The sequence below is a fragment of the Diadema setosum genome, chromosome 13 (assembly GCF_964275005.1).
Source record: "Diadema setosum chromosome 13, eeDiaSeto1, whole genome shotgun sequence".
Classification (NCBI taxonomy): Eukaryota; Metazoa; Echinodermata; class Echinoidea; order Diadematoida; family Diadematidae; genus Diadema; species Diadema setosum.
The window spans coordinates 11,305,644-11,323,175 of NC_092697.1; the positions used below are offsets into that span (position 1 = coordinate 11,305,644).

The 17,532-nt window shown below is 40.0% G+C and overlaps 1 protein-coding gene across 1 annotated transcript in view; it reads right to left on the minus strand.

The window, feature by feature from the left end:
- Window positions 1–17,532, minus strand: part of LOC140237237 (transportin-1-like) — a 64,131-nt gene that overhangs the window by 16,730 nt on the left and 29,869 nt on the right. Inside the window, exons 4-14 of the mRNA XM_072317180.1 lie at window positions 13,073–13,206; window positions 10,730–10,811; window positions 9,927–10,049; window positions 7,824–7,942; window positions 7,370–7,538; window positions 6,395–6,455; window positions 3,602–3,754; window positions 2,982–3,154; window positions 1,694–1,746; window positions 962–1,133; window positions 51–245 (exon numbers count right to left, since the gene is read on the minus strand). Coding sequence (XP_072173281.1) covers window positions 51–245; window positions 962–1,133; window positions 1,694–1,746; window positions 2,982–3,154; window positions 3,602–3,754; window positions 6,395–6,455; window positions 7,370–7,538; window positions 7,824–7,942; window positions 9,927–10,049; window positions 10,730–10,811; window positions 13,073–13,206 — 1,434 coding nt within the window. The remainder of the gene's footprint in view (window positions 1–50; window positions 246–961; window positions 1,134–1,693; window positions 1,747–2,981; window positions 3,155–3,601; window positions 3,755–6,394; window positions 6,456–7,369; window positions 7,539–7,823; window positions 7,943–9,926; window positions 10,050–10,729; window positions 10,812–13,072; window positions 13,207–17,532) is intronic.

The window sequence follows — 17,532 nt, forward strand, 5'->3', positions numbered from 1 at the left end:
CAACCACCCCACCTGGACCGCATCTATGCAAATGAGGAACTGCCTCTCACCATGATCTGCTCCAGCGTCTTCTGGGTGAGGGAGACACACCTCTGGAAGACCGGCTCGCTGTACGGTAGGAAGCCCGACTGGAGTGCCGTCGCCACGGACGACAGGCACTCCAGGAGCGGGAAGAGGTCCTTGTCCTCGTCCTTCAGCGAGTTCCACTTGGCGATGAGTGGAGGCATCAGGATGGCTATGTGCTCCTGGGGAGGAGTAGGAAGAGGAAGAGGAGGAGAGTGAGATGTGTTGGTATGAACTTTATCACACTCAGATGTAATCTAAAGCCTATCCGATGAATTCAATCTACTTCAAATATATACACGGCATGTCAAAGACATGTGCCCGGTTTGCATATATCTCCCAGAAAAGAACTGGACTCTTTGTGCATATGAAGCATTTAGTTTCCTGAATGATACCAAGACAAAACAAAGCTCTGACAGATTACTCGAGCAATTCATAACTGCCTTCAGATAACATACAATCTAAGACCCCACATTCAGTAACACCATGAAGAAAAGTGAATGTAAGTCATAAGTGTAATCATGTGCACAAGATGGAACACTATATCATATCTCTGAATAACAAATATAGGGACAAAAATTTCAGAAAATGAAACATACTAACTCAAGTGTCTTATTTCCGGAAGTAAGCATTCACTTCAATAGATTTTGAAGCATTGTAAAACCAGAAATTATCGTGTGTATGAAACTTTTGAGAATATTGAAAGGAGCTACGATTTGCAAAAGTAAAATGTACGGAAAAGGTTTAGTCTACACAACGCACTGAATGCCATTGGCAATTTGTGAGTTTCACGCTGTAAATGTTCCTAGTTTACAGCAGTTTCTAAGTCTGCCATTCATCTGGCCAAGAAGCTCTCCACTAACGGGTGCTGTGATTTTACGACACCCAATTCTCTCACCTCCTTGTTCAGATGGTGGCCGACCGAGTCCGCCAGCGTGCCGATGGCATCGTAGAGGATGAGCAGGTTCTTGTGCTGGTACTTGCTGAAGGCAAAGACCAGGGTCTCCAGGATGACGGGTAGGTAGGGCACCAGCTCCGTGCACGCCTCCTCCTCCAGGGTAGCAAACGCACTGTGGGGTTAGAAGGCATTACAACAATTTAAGGAAGAGCACACAGTCAATCCCACTTTCACTTTTATCTCTCCTGCCTCTTGTATCAACAAAGTATTCTCACACCTTTTGACTTTCTTTGGGGCTCTATACACCAAACCATGCAGAAAATGCCTACACCTGATGAATTTCATTAAATAATTGTTAGAAACTAGAAATGTTGCTATGGCGCCTAGTATGCTTCTGCTATTTTGCATTGTTCTCCTAATAGCTCTCCAGTTATATCTTGACAATATGAGGAGACGACTAGACATAGCTGACAGTGAATTATCCTTGTCAAAGATGGAATTTCCAAGTCGACAAACTTGAGCATTGTAACTTAAATGAAACGTTTTCATTGAGTGGAACTATCTAAAGTCTGGGCAGGATCTGCATGTTGTTAACTGACTGCATACTAAGTATAATTGTTATGCACTAAGATTCATAAAAACTGCAAAACAATTATGTGAAAATGGACCAAAATGTTTGCACTTTTATCAAAGAAATGGGAAATCTATGACAAAGGATTTGAGTTTTCTTACCTGCATGCTGCTTCTTGTACCCTCTTGTTGCTGTCTAAAATTCTCTTCAGTAGCTGGAATTAGATTTAAAAATACAACACGGATATATGTCACATAGAAGACATGAATGTGCGGCATACAGTACATCACACTGACACAAAAGTTGCCATGAATAATAATACCACTGCTCTTCCATGCCCTTACAATCAACGTTATTGTTCAAATGAATAAATGCAACGATTACCTTCAAACAAAAATCTAACAAACTTACTTTCACAAAGGATTAAACATTTATCTTGGCTTACAAAATAATTTATGTCAAGCACAATGTCTCGTACAAGATCCTACTGTAATAATCTGTTTCCTTTCCTCTATGTATACACAGGTGACAATCTTCACACCAACTTACCATCCAACCAGCTAACAAAACGTAAACTAGAAGAGCACTCAGAGAGTGCAGACCTCCATCAAACAGCTCATTTCCATCCATATACACATTATGCTGAAAATTGCCCTATTTCCTCATGATGAAGAATCTTTCTTGTGTCTCAACCTTGGCTCCTTTCCACACCTCGAGCACATATTCAGTGCATGTATGCACACCTCAAATATGCACAGCTTGAATTCTCTCTTTTGTTAGTCCTATTGGTCAATGATAAAAATCCTTCATTTCTGAGAATAAATGAGATATGAGCAAATGAGAATTTTGTTGAGAAAACACACACACACAAAAAAAATTCCTGGATCCAGACAGTGATCTGGATCACTACCAAAATTCAAAAACCTGTTCCTCTTGTCATTACTTAAAGGCATAATTTACCATTTGCAGATGAAACAAAAACCCAGCATTAGTGCTTTAAAATAGATCTAAAATGTGAGTTAGGGATAGAAACAACCACTGTCAAAATTTGAATACATAGAATCAATGTTAAGTGTTGTTAAATACACAAAATGTGAACAATAGTTATAATAAAAATGTTTCCAGACTAAACCGTATACAGTTACGGTTTATTGAGAAAAACTTTGATATCTCCTTATATTTTAGGTTTTATTGCAAATATTTCATATGGTAGGATGTTTTATGATACAACAGACCTACACATATGCATCAAATGTGATATCTTGAACATTTTTGAAATCACTGCTCCCAAAGGTAAACTGGACCTTTAACTTTTCCTGTAAATTTAATCCAAGCCTACTCACATTTCTTTGAGTTGTTTTGCAAACAGACAGACAAACAAAACAACTCCAACATAAAACTCTGTGGCAGAGGTAAGAAAACAGACAAACAGACAGACAAAGAACTGACCTCTGACATCAGCCTCTGGAAGTAGAGCTGGTGGGGCTGGTTGATGACCCAGTGTGAGTAGCGGCTCAGCGTCCAGCAGGTGATTGACCGCACCAGGGCCTTCTTGGCCGAGAGGCTGTCGATCAGGAAGGGCACCAGCTCTGGCAGGTGCATGCTCATCGCGTTCACGCAGCCTGGTGGCGGAATGACCGGTGGCAAGAGAACAAACGCATGAGAGAACAGGCATAAATTACATAGCGTCGTGGTGATCAGTGATTATACAAAAAGCTTTGAAATAAGACACGGGTGGGGGAGGGGGAGAAAATGAGTGCGTGTGGAAATGTTTGGAAATTACAAGATGGTGGTACACAAACAACAAGCGTGTGACAGGATGTCTGTGTCAAAATTTGGCAATTATTTCAGATTGGGGTGGAAAGCTAGTGTGTGTGTGTGACAAAGTCGAACGATAAGACAGCATAGAGTTTCCTGCAGGTGTAGTATAAAAAGAAGACATGTAAAAAACAGAAGAAAATATGACAGGAAGATGGTGAAACAGAATGTGAGAGAAAGATAAAGTTACAACCCGAGATGGAGATGGTGGGGAAAAAAAAAGTCAAAATAACATGGGCAGGGCATCTCACCCTCTGCGATGGCACCCAGCACCAGGATACCAGACTCCTGGACCTCCCAGTCGGAACAGAAGAGGGTTTCCTTCAGGATTGGTAGGAGCACCGGCATCAGGTCGTCCCGAAACACGTTGGCCAGCATGTCAAGGGCGGCCGCCGAACATTTCCCTGCCAGAGAAAAAAAAACCCAAGCAAATCAATACCAATAATGAACATGCGACACACTTTCAATGAACTTTGCACAAGTTAAATTTGTTCCATTTCTTTTGTCTCCCTTCATGCAATCAACAGACTTGAAGAAACTAAACAGTTGCTGTGTTTTAAAGCAGCAATACGAGGTTTTTATCTAGCTGCTGCCATCCATAGACAATGGCCATATAGAACATGAAGAATACTGAGTAATTTACTTAAAACATGCCCTATTTCTCCCCCCCCCCCTTTTTTTTTGGGGGGGGGGGGGGGGAGGGTCAACATACAGACCTGTTGCAGATATTAATGAAGATGGGCTGGTAGATACAGTATATATGTATTTCTCCAAAAATATTCACATTTAAATTCCATCAATTTTCATTCCCTACAAAGAATTCACAGCAATTCTCCTTCCATGGCAAGGTAACTATTTTGCAAACTGTTTCTCATGGCCCAGCATAGACCACCAAGGTAAAAGGTATCCATCACTCATTTCCTGTGCAAAACCTTGGGAAGTGGTGTGAATTTCATCATTCCGGAAGTCATGTAAATGATACGAGCCCTTATGGTTCAACCATGAGAACATTCGATAGTCAGCAAAGGGTGTCAAAATGGCCCCATACCAACAGGTTCCCAATCTGAGTAATGCCTACCACCTACTGGCCCTCTACTTATTTCGCCGATGAGTAGGGATGAACAGAATTAACTGTTAATAAATGGAGATTCCCCCTTTCCCTAAATCACTTCTGTCTCTTCAAGTCCCTCACAATGGATTGTGCGTTACCATGCCTAAGTGGGTTGTCAAATTCACACCAAGAGCAAGTTTTGGAGGGGATTAATGAAATGTAAAAAAAAAAGAAAAAAGGTTAACAAAGGGTTGATATCCCATCTATGTGAAAGCATTCCTTGGCTTCTTGTAGACCATTAATATGTCATCAGTGGATTACTCCAGAATACTGTATTTGCTGGCCATAAGGCCACACCTCTGTATAAGCTGCATCTCCACTTTAGCGACAAAAAAAAAAAAAAAGGGGGGGGGAATGCAAAAGGGTTTTAATCTGATCAAAACTTCCATTACTTTTCTGAATTTTGATAACGAATTCCATTTGAGGTATACAGGTTTCAATGATAAACACTCCATGTCAGATAAGAATAACTGATCATACAATGAGAAGAATAATTGAGTGTGTCAGGTGCGAAATCTTGATGTATTAAATCTGAGAATAAAACTGGCATGAAACAGAGGGTGCAGGTTTGTGTTCTCATTCACACATGCCAAACTGTTTCCTATATAAGAGCCGAGCATTGCACGAGATAGAGCTAGCATTGTGTGGTGTTATGATGCCTGCAAATATGGTTGCACAACAGAACCCTACGCGCCAGAATCCAGTCTGTCACCTCACCTCAATGCTGACATGATTTCCCATGCTCATAACAAGGTCAACGCCAGGTGCCTATTTATAGCACTCATTATCTGAATGACACAATACGCACACCTTCGTGAGCAGGAAATAGATACTTTCCGTCAGCGAGTTGTTGCCAAGTCATCAGGTGCAAGTCTGTCACGATAGAGACCTGTCACCAAATTACGACTGATCCCTCACTCCGCTTGATGGATCTCTGTCTTCCCTACTGGATACATCATCAGGTTCCAGCCACCACTGATCTTAATTCCGACAACTATTCCATCGGAGGTCTTAACCCTAAAAAGACTGGGGGGGGGGGGGCCTAAAAGGCCCCCCCCCTCGACATTTCGCGCGATTACTCTGCAACACGCAATGCTCTCGCCGCGATGCTTTATGACTTTTTTCTTTCAAGTTTCCCGCACAATTTGACACCAAATTTGTGACACCCGGGGGTACGGTTCTGAAGTTAAGTAACATTTTGTACATGCATGTGAGGCCGAAAATGGCTCAAAAATGTGATTTTGTGTACAAAGTCAATGCAAATTGATTTTTTTCACATAATTCATATAAATATGCGTATTTTTACTGTCAATGGTTAAAATTACTTCGTTTTAGGAGTATTATGCTTCAAAAAGTGTCTGCCACAAAGTTTGTTAAAAAAAACAACAGAAACAAAGGGTCGAAAAAACAATGAAATACATAAGAAATTCATGAAACAATAAAATAAATAAGAAATTAATTTTGATACCGAATTTTTTTTCAAGTGCATTTGCTAAGAATGCCACAAAGAGTAATTAGACCAAAACTGAGCACTTTTGGAGCTTTATTTACTGATTTAGATCAAAGAGTCTGATTTCTCGCATAAATTAGCATAATTAATCAAAATAAAATAAAAGAAGACTATTTTGGCAAATTTAAATATACGATCTTGTAGATTACATCGCACACTACCATTGTGCAAATTTTCGCGGCGATCGCGCGATCCACGGCCGAGATCTTAAGGGGGGGCCCTTTAGGCCCCCCCCCCCCCCCAGTCTTTCGAGCTACCAAAATAGCCCAGTCTTTTTAGGGTTAATATTTTGCCCACACCATGATGTAAGAGTGATTTTTCCTCATCAACAATGGACGCATGTTTGTGGAGTGTCAAAGTGTAATGTAGTGAATTACAAGAACTTGCTCCATTTGTTACTTCATCCTTGTGCGAAAAACTTACGTAGATTCCAGTCTGAGAGGGCGTCGTCATCGTCGATGCCGTAATCTGAAGCAGAGTCCCCCTGTTGGAAAAAAATGAAAAAGAATGTACAATGTCTGATAGGAGGAATTTAAGAGGAGGAGCATGGCAAAAATCAACTTCTTTACCAAGGAGAGTGTGTAAAGAGACTACATGTAATTGCTTTGCTGTGCATGGTGCACATTCCTTAGCATCATACCTAGTAACTTGCCAAGCAGCACAACTGAACACTCACACAAAGTTCCTTGACCTCTGACTGCAACCTAGTTTCATCCACAATCAAATTGCTTGATCAACATTGTATATGTCACAAAGACCTTCTAAAATATGACCTAATCACTAGTTGGCTTGTATTGGTAAAGACAGGTCCAAAAGACAGGTGACTGTGGGTAAACTAGGCCAGCCACGTAATAGCACGTAACAGCAGTTGGTTTGATGTTGATCCATTATCAGCACTTTTTTTTTTGGGGGGGGGGGGGAGGGGGGAGAGCAATCACATACATTCTCTTAACTTTTTATACAATTACCAGACCTTGGAACAGCTAAAATGAGTGTTTCTGCAGTGTAGATCACAAGAAATGTATTCTGCCTTTTTTTTTCTTCAAATCGGTAACACCATTATTACAAGTAGTTGGAATAGAGGAAGGTAATCCTAGCTGGCATTGATACTTATATTATCTAAACTCCACCTTCCTACCAAAGCACAACAAAAAACAGGAAACAACAAACAACAAACAAAATACAAATGCAGTTAAGGGAAATCTACCATTTGATGTTATTTGCATTTTGGCCTGAAGTCTACAATTTGGGGGCAAATTAATGCGGGGGGGGGGGGGGGGGGAATTTTTCAGTAGATACCACAGTAATTTGATAACATAGAGAACTTGGTTGAGGAGGCAATCTACGAAGGTGGGGGCGGGGGGAAAGGATTCGGGGGGGGGGGGGGGAATTGGTTACCTCTTCCTCTTCAAAGGAGTGCTGCTGGGAATGCGTCTTGGACTTGTGGAAGCGGGGCTTGATGTCCTGCTCGTTGTCGGGGATCATCTCGTCCTCCTCCACGTCGCCCTTGAGGAGGATGATGTCAATCTCGGAGTACTTCATCCCATTGATGAGGATGGGGATTAGCCTGTGGAGAGGGAAGAGACCAAAAACAGATGGGTGATCAAATTGATGGCAATAAATTGCAGTGCATTCAGTGTCAACTCTTTTGTTAGGATTTCGTATAATTTCATAGACGAAAAGTGTCAATTTGATGAATTCATCATCACTCAAATAATCATGCAAGTCATCTTGTCACTGATATTTCACTTGCTATGTTCCCCTCATTTTCACAACTCTCATAAAAATACCATGTCTCAGTAGCATGAGCGACTACTGGTTCCTATGGCAACAGTCAACACGGCAAACATACCTTGGTAGGTGGGGAAGCAGGATCTCTTTACAGATGCTCTGCTCGGCCAACGTGAGCCAAAACTCACACGCCTCTAGCGCCACTGCCTCATCGCTGTCCTGTGTCCTCAGGAGAATGTACTGCAAGGGGGAAAAAGATGTGTATATTACATGGTCTGCATGAATATCGGTCCGTCATTGGTCAGAATGTAATCACCTGACCAACGCTGCAAGGGTCAAAATCGTATTGCAAGCAGCAGTGGCACCACATCAGGCAATGTAATTCCAGAATTTTACTTGCTGCAGATGGGACCAGAATGAAATGATCTATATGATAAATAGACATGTGATCCGCTACAACAAAAGGATCAAAAAGTCAAGGAGGGAGAAAATGACATGATATTATTCTCTTACTCTTCCGCTTCAATTTCATTTATAACACAACTCATAAAAGTACTCGGTTGTGGAGATATTGATGATTTTATGAGAGCATGTCAAGTAGTTTAGGAAATCAACATTTTGAGAAAGAAAACAACGACTAAAACAAGACAAGTGGATATAAGCTGTGGATTCTTCACGCGCATCCACTGTTTGTAGTCTCGCCACATCAGACATCTAGCAAAGACCATAGCTGCACTGTCTGCCTAGTTTATAGGCCAGCTAATCCTACACTCCTATTAGAGTTAAATTAATCTTCTTAGGTGAAAACAAAAGTTACAGCTTAAAACACTGAGTTTCTTATCAAAAAAAAAAAAAAAGGTTATAAGAAAAGGCGGGGCAAAGCAATCAAGGAGTTCAGTAGGGACAGGAAACTATGGTTCGCTGATTTTCACCCTCCTCCCAAACGTTCTCAAGACTTGGTAATAGTCCTTGAATCAAACTGCTTTTTAATCCACATTTAATCCTCCTTGGATCCTATTAACTCTTCAAAGGGCATGGTCTGTATCTCCTCACAGTTTTGCTTGTGGTAGCACACAGCTACTCTTTACAATGTAATTACATTCACAGTGAGATCTAAAGGGGGAGGGGGGAGGGGGAGGGGGATGGGGTATACATGACTGATCCTTTGACATGACAAGCAGTCAGGCTCTCTGGATGTTTATTGCCAAGGTAAACTTTATTCAATGGGAGCGTAGATTCGTGTTTATGATTCTTGCATTCTCGTTTCACAAAAGAAGAGAGCAAATGGGTACCCTTCAGGCAGTCATTAAAACTCACACAAATACACAAAAAGCCCAATCAAGGAGAAAAAACAAACAAACAAAAAGAAAAGTTTGATGTACTAGTGGTATAGAGGCACATTGACGTCATACGAGTTTATTTCTTTTCTCATAGAACTTCTGCATCTTGAAACGCTAATACTACTGCCTATACCATGAATATCAGATGCACTATGGCAAGCTTACTTAAAGGGATGGCATAGTATTGGTGGAGATGTGGATTGGGCTTTTAACTTTTTGCGAGATACCAAGAAACCACTTATGAAATAATACAGAGCATACCATTCTAATAGGAATTCAAAGTTTATAACATGAAAATTGGTTTTGGAATGGCTGAGACATCCAAAAACAAAGTAAGACAAAGCAATCCTACTAAAAGATGGGTCCCACTTTTCATTATCTTTTTATTAGGATTGCTCTGTTTTTGATATCTCAGCCATTCCAAAACTAATTTTCATCAAATAAACATCAAATCTTCTTGGAATTACATGCTCTTTCATATTTATAAGGGGTTTCTCATTATCCCACAAAAAAATGTTAGAAACCTGAAGTTAGGTCTCAACCACAACTATACGATCCCTTTAACATTACCCCTTCCCCCCGAAATCTACTTGCTCATTTCAACTGTAATCATTGTTGGTTCTTTGAATGCTCATTACAGTATGACTTATGTCCCCAGCTTCATACTGCTTGCACCAGAGCAAACAAACCTCGCATGTGAATGTGATAGGAGAAATCAAGAAAGTAACAGTCGCAACAAAATCAATACAGTGCCCCCGGTGGTGATAGCCATACCAACTAATTGTGATTCCCCTACAACTCCTGTGTGCTAATCCACTCCTGCTATTCCAATCAAATCATACATGCTGGCTGTCCCAGTAGGGGCAAACTCTTCCTTTGAATACCTCGATGATGTTTTGCATGTGCGGTATCAGCCTGTCTAGCCTCACTTCCAGGAGCATCACCAGCGCTCTGCACACGTTTTTCCGCACTTCCGTGTCTTCGTCTGACGCCAGAGCAAACAGGTTCTGAATGGGGTAGCATGACAACCAAAAGACACATGTGAGAGGAGGAAGGGGGATAGGGAAAAGATGTGGTACCGGCAGCAACTCCAGCACACTTGAGGTAACACCGAGCAAACATTGGTCCTGCTTGTTTCAATACATGGGAATCAAATAAGAAAACCTGAACATCACTTCACTTTCTGTTTGTATTCTACTGAAAATCTGAACAAGGAAAGGTGCGTAAGAGCCATCATTGAACAGTCATCATAATGACCTTTTACCCGAGGCACAGGGACACATGTTATCATGTGCCATATTTGCTGCCATCAGGTAATAACTGAAACCTCTTCCCAACTTTAATACATAACCAATCACTGAGCAATGCTACATTCTGAAAGTTGTCATACACTCAGCATCAAGTACTAATATTCCCTTTATTCTTTATATGCAAAACTGTACTGAGCAATTTCAAAGGATGCAGAAATCTATACTTAAGTCAGAAAACAAGCTAAACCAAACAATACTTGAATTACAATACAACAAATGCACCCCTGAGGAGTTGGGGTGATAAAGATGTTTTTTTTTTTTTTTTTTTTTTTTTCCATAAAAGCCAGTCATACTCTGAGGTCTGGGAACAAGGGGAGGTGTGAAATATACCGGTTTCGCAAGATTTGAGGTGTCGTGATGACATCCGAATAACTTACGTCCATGAAAGGGTCTATGTGGATCATGAGGGCTTGTGTCTTGCTGATGATGAACTGATTCACGCAGGCGATGGCATGTGACCTTCACGGGAAAAGCAAGGGAGATGGAGAGACATACAGTGTAAAAAGTGAATAATATATTAGAAGAAAAGTAATAGAGAGAGGAAATAATGTTTTAACCCCTATATCAGAGGCCATTTTACCCAGGTGAAGTGGCCAAGATCTGCTACCAAACATTGTATTTATCTTCAAGCATAAAGTCTGCACTTTAAAGGACAAGTTCACCTTCATTAACATAAGGATTGAGAGAATGTAGCAATATTAGTAGAACACATCATTGAAAGTTTGAGGAAAATCGTACAATCCGTTCAAAAGTTATGAATTTTTGAAGTTTTTGTGCAGTCACTGCTGGATGAGAAGACTACTGCAGTGTATGATGTCACATGCGTACAACAACATAAGGAAAATATAAAGAGAATTTCACAAAATTTCATCTTTTCAAAAAAGTACACATTCCCTTGACTCGTTACTGACATATTGTTATGGGTAATATTATTCCCATTGCCTTTAGAAAGAGGCAACTCAAGTGCTCTTTTATTAATGCGAAAAAAGTGAAAATATGTTGAATTTTCTTTACATTTTCTTTATACTGTTGTACTCTGAATATGACATCACGAGCTTTAGTAGTCTCCTCATCCAGCGGTTCCAACACAAAAATTTTAAAAATTCATAACTTTTGCATCGATTGTCCAATTTTCCTCAAACTTTCACTGATGTGTCCTACTAATATTGCTGCATTCTCTCAATCCTTATGTTTATGAAGGTGAACTTGTCCTTTAATGGAAGAAGAAAATTCTTTTGTGAGCTTCTACATTGTGTCAGAAACCACAAGCCCGATGAAGAAACAGCAGATAAAAGTTGAAGAGCACACTTGAAATTTAGATTATCATATTTCTTTTCTTTGGTATTTTTTATCACAACAAGATGACGGAGTACAAAAACATCTGATAAAAATAGCTTTAGAGTAGCACATCTCATAACATTCCCTTCAACATGTAGCAACAGTGAAAACTCTGCAATTGTAAGCCCAGAGCCCCCAACCCCCACCCCCCAGGAAAAAAAAAAAAAAAAACACATAAAATTAGTCATCTGGAGATGAAGCAAGGAATTGAGGCCCACACAGATGAGACACTTGAGTAACTCATGCACCCAAAGCTTGTCTGCATTCACAGTATGTCCATAGCAATAATGCACAAGATGAGATTTTTTTTTTTTTTTTTTTTGAAGGCAGCAAATCAAAAGTTAATGGTCACCCCCACATTGAGACTGCACGAGGCCGAGGGGCATGATTGAAATTAGCATGGCTTATAGCAGACAGGTCGTGCTTGCTTAATAAGGGTGGCGACCAGTGGTATTTGGAAGAACTCGTAACAAAAAAAAACAAACAAAAACAAAAACAAAATAGTGTCTCAACTGCAGAGCTAATGTGATACCCTGGACGTAGAGGTAATTTGCTGGAAGCAACTAACATGCATTTAGAATGCAGAACATTCATCATGAAAAGGTTGTCTCACTGAGCTACAATCTTACTTAACCACCCACACAGTGGACCCAAGCTAGAGGCAAACCAACAGACCCCTTGCAAGATGTGCAAATACACCGACCTGTACCTCTGGCAAAAGGATGAATATATTCAAAATGCATTTTCGGGTTTCTCTCTTCCTTTAATTCCCAGCAATAAAACTGCTTTCATCAATTCCAGCCTACAAATGCACAACTGATAATGAATTGCAAAACTCTTTACTGATCCAATGTCAAACATCCATGTAATACAACAGTGCTAGGGCAGGGTAATACAAAACTTGTAGTATCAATTTCACTAAACATATCAAAGAACTATATAATTTCTCGGCAATCCTAGTAAAGAGCAATTAAATACACTTACTAATAATGAAATGCACGTGTGAGAAGCTGGGTGTGTTGTATCCTCAATCAAACCAAGTCATATTGCCAATCGACAAATGTTTTGGCAGCACAATCAACAGTGTCTACCTACAGACAGTTCTATCTGGCACTGGTTGGAAATGAAATATTCTGGTTGGAAATTAACTATTCTGGCAGGAAAGCGAAATGATTGTGATTATTTCTCTGGAGTTTGTTATCATTTTCAGACATTGATGAGGGACAATGGAAGTGTGTCAGCCAAAATGTGTCCCTCATTAAGCGGGTTAGGGTTCTGATTAAGCGGAGAGTATAACATACACAGATTTTGTTACACCGAATGTCATGGCACTTCAGCATTATTCACACTGAAGTGTAGTTAACTGTGTGACATCATTATACCTGATCTTGGGACTTGCATGCTGGAAGAAACCCAACAGCTTAGGAATGAGAAAGTTGAGCGGTCTGTTGAGAGCGTCACTGTCCAGCACATCCGCAGAATCCTCACAGATCTTCTGCAATGCCCCAAATGCACCCTGCAAAGAGATTCGTGAGGGGGATGAACAAATGCAAACTTATAATGAACATACATGTGCAATTTGCTCACATTTATGGTAGGAGTTCAAGGTAGGCTGACTTTGTGAAATTACATCAGACTTCTTTAATGTTCTGCGAAGTTCATTGGGCTTGTTTTCAAGCGAGTTTAAAAGCGCGACGGGAATGACCACTACATCGCCTGGCAGATCAAGTTACGTTGTTTGTCAAACAAAATCACCAGCGCAAATTGTCAAACATTAAGCTGTCACAAGTGTTGACCCCATGTCATCTATTCCCAATGCGACATCTCTCACACAGCTGGACTGGACTAATCAAATTACCTCCCACTCAATTTCTGGACGCAATAATCTTTGACGACTCCATCTACAATCTCTCTCTCTCTCAATCTCTCACAGAGTTTTGATCTGACTGTGATCCACACGATCCCCTCCATCATGACACCAAGTGCTAACGTTCTCAGTACACATCTCCTACGTATATATCTCATCCAAGAAAACACGAACCTCCAGTTCTCCCCTCGCATCATGTTCAACAGCTTAACAGAGCATGACGCAACAAAAAGGAACATCGTGAAGCAGAATTATTCTTGGCTTGAATATCAAGACGATGAAAAGTGCCTTTGAATTCTTTACAAATCTATGCAAAGAAATGCTGTAAAATGAGGGGAAAAATAATTTCTTCCACCATTTTCCACCTTCTCACTTTACTTGTACATCCATACTTTCCATGAACCCACATCGAAGGAATGAAGAATGAAGGTAAAAACACTCTTCCCACTTCTCATCCTTTGGGACACTGGAAATTTAAGCTGACAAGTGACATTTGCAATTCTTTTATCTAATGCCATCTTTGGGGGAAAACATGATGAAAACTGAGAGAAATGCTAGAGAACAAAAATGCTTTGAAAAAAATGTTCTAAGAAACCGTACCAGCACATACACCGACACACATACAGGTATACACATATACACACACCTACAAATGTACAACTACACTTTGGACATCGTTGTAAACACACATGGTGACAGTTACAATTTGTGAGATGCGACACATCAAGCCTAGTGTAAATACTGGTATTTGAAGATTGGCACTGCCCAGAAGGAGGGGAGGGAAGGGGGAGGGAAGGGGGAGGGGAAGGGGTGGGGGAGAGAAATAAATGAAAATGCAGGAACAGAATGCCTGTGATACATCACAATTTTTGGTTTGTGAATGTCACTTGATATGTTACTAAAATATTAGTCCCGAAAAATTATACTGCCAAATTTGAAAGATGACAACATCTCTACACACTCTAATGGCCGTATATTAGTATCCTACTACAATCTGTTATTCATATGGAAAAAGGCAAGATACGTACATTCATGCATCATTCATTGCCCCACACTATGCATTTACGAAAAACATTCATGTGGACCCAATTCACACTCAAGAAATTACATTTCTACAGGACCAGTGCAAATGAGCATTGTTGTTTTTTTATATGCTTCTGAACATTATCATCACCAATGTTTGATACACTGCAGAACATTTCAAGCTTAGCTGTCAAAGAAGGCTCATGGTTACAGCAACATCTGATAGTTTACTGAGAATATGAAAACAATTACCTCCTAAAAATTACAGTCAGAGAGCTTACTGTATGCACATGGTACCCTGGCCAACAAAGTAATAAGTGTGGGCCTTACCCAAACCACCCATATTCATCAAATGTGAATGGGGTCATATTTGCTCGCAAAGTGTGGAAGCGCTGACACAGGCCGAGTGGCAAGCTGGCCGCGAGGGGATGGAGCGACACCGGTCCTGATGTAATTTTCTCATCCCGCTGAGGCACCAAGCTTCCAACAGGGGGACTTGTCGCAAAGCTTGAGGGGGCTAAACATCTTTCTTCTCTTCTTCATGACAGCCTGTCGTCAAGCGCTATCACAGACATCAATCTTGCCCCCTCCCTCCATAGCATTTAAGAGGCACGCTACACTAAATATCCACTTCAATTTACACGCCAAATGCCTCCGGAGAAACGCAATGTAGAATTCCCTGTGGCGTGACGACATACACCCCAGCCCACTTAAAAAGCCAATAAGGTATTAAAGGCAGTCACCACAATTTGCTTTATGGTTCATACAAGTTCACATATCAAAGAACCCTTCAAAGAGTGAACATGCAGAAAGAAAAAAAACAACAACCAAAAACCTCCACAACCCACACAGCGACTGCCGAAATCTGAACAAATTTCACCACTCCTAGTTTCTCCCCTCACAAAGTTAATGGAGTATTTTGCATTTATAATAGTAAGGATTCACATCGCATGAATATGTTCATTAATGCATCTCGCAATATTTCAGTGATCCGATAGCAACAGGGCAACTCTCATCTCAAAAACCTCAGCAATTACTCCATTTATTTTCCTTTGTATGAACAAAGATTATACCAAATGCCTGGAACTGTCAGATACATTGTAAGCAGGGTTCAATTTACTTCAGGGAAAAACTTGTATACAGTACTTCTCCCTCAGTTGTGTGAACATAATATGAGTTCATTTTTCAATATCTTTTCGTTTCACATCTTTTTGGAAAGACAATATACATGATGTATAAAAAAATGTTTCCATGCCTATCCATTCACATAAGAGTGATCGGGCCACAGGGTTCTTTGCACATTTAATCTTCTACTAAAGATAATCATAAATTCCTTCTATAAACTTTGAGCAAAGGAAATAAACCATTTCCAGTTACTGTAAAGCAGGATATTTTTACAGCATGAAATTTTAATGAATTGCCACTGGCATTCAATACATATAGTGTAGACAAGCACTTTTGCACACGCATTGTAATTTTGCTGTATTGGCTCATGTAAAATTTTGCATAAGTAAAATTCATGCAAACATTTCTAGTTTTACAATAAGTATAACATGCAAAATATGATTAGTGTTATACAATTTTACTGACAACGCCAAAAGCAGGCCGCACAAGAAGACAACTACATCACCTCCATGGGAACTTCCTTATTGTCTGTCCAATATTGCTCAAAATTTCCATGAGAGGTTGCTTTATTTAGTTCTACTGCTTTCATTCAAAACATTAGCGCCCTTTTGGAGTCAATCCTATTCATATCTATGACACAAAACACAAAGTGATTATTATCTAAGAATTTGAGATCACCTCAATTTGCTTGATGAATGTCTCATACAAGCCTCTATATCAATGCAGTGCAAAATATCCTGGTCACATTTCAGGAGTAGCATTTCAGCAAGTGCTCGTAAGATATACAGAAGCTTAGCTTCCAGTGTTCATTAATAATGCGTGTGAGAGATGGTTGTGATCTGCTTTTGATACAAGCAATATCATAAACCAAAGCCACTATTAAAAAAAAAAAAAAATTAAAATTGACTTTGCACCCCCCTGAAAAAAAAAAGTAGAAAGAAAAAAACAAACGAACAAACACACACACACACACACACACACAGAAACACAAAGGTAACCAAAAACAGAGTGGTTTCAGTTTCATGAAAATTACAGATCTGCTTTTCAGAGCTTTGCATGTTTTTACAAATCAATGATAGTGGTCAATATCACAGAAACATAACAACCCTTGTATGTTAGTAAGAATGATGACAACAAGATTCTTTTTGGCTCACGCCTATCATGCTGGTTTGTATTCAAAGATATCATTTACACTATTTTGGGGGCAATAATTTGGCAGTTTGAGTCTTTTTCTGTTTTTCCCTCTCTCGACACTGCACCTCGATATCTCGCTCTATCTCTCACTCTATCTCTCACCCTATCTCTCCTTGTCTCTTTCTGTCAATATAAATGTGTCACACTCCTTGCTAACTCATCAAACTCTAAAATAGTCTGATGAGAAGGATATGGATTTTATGTAATCAACCTGATATTGGAGTGGTGGAGGGGGTTTCGTCTTCAAATGTGAGTCATGCTGCACTGGTTGCACGGTTTCCTCCACGTACCCTGACTTCACTCAATCTCTGCTTCTCTATTGAATAACCAGTTCTTTGCCACCTTTCAGCGGTGCTATGACAGCATGGTTATCATTGAATAGTATAGTTTCCTCCTGTTTGTCTATAAATAACTCCACCTGCCATTTTTTTTTTTTTTTTTTTTTTGGGGGGGGGGGGGGTTCATTTTGATCATATCATTTTGATGACGTCATTTGACTAGATGTTTGATAAGAAGGTGCCAGAGCAAAGCAACACTACAAAATTTCACTCACACTTTAGATTTTGTAATTTCCTACATAAAACGTTTAGAAAAAAATTGCATGTCATACTGCATATCATCAGTATTCCCTTT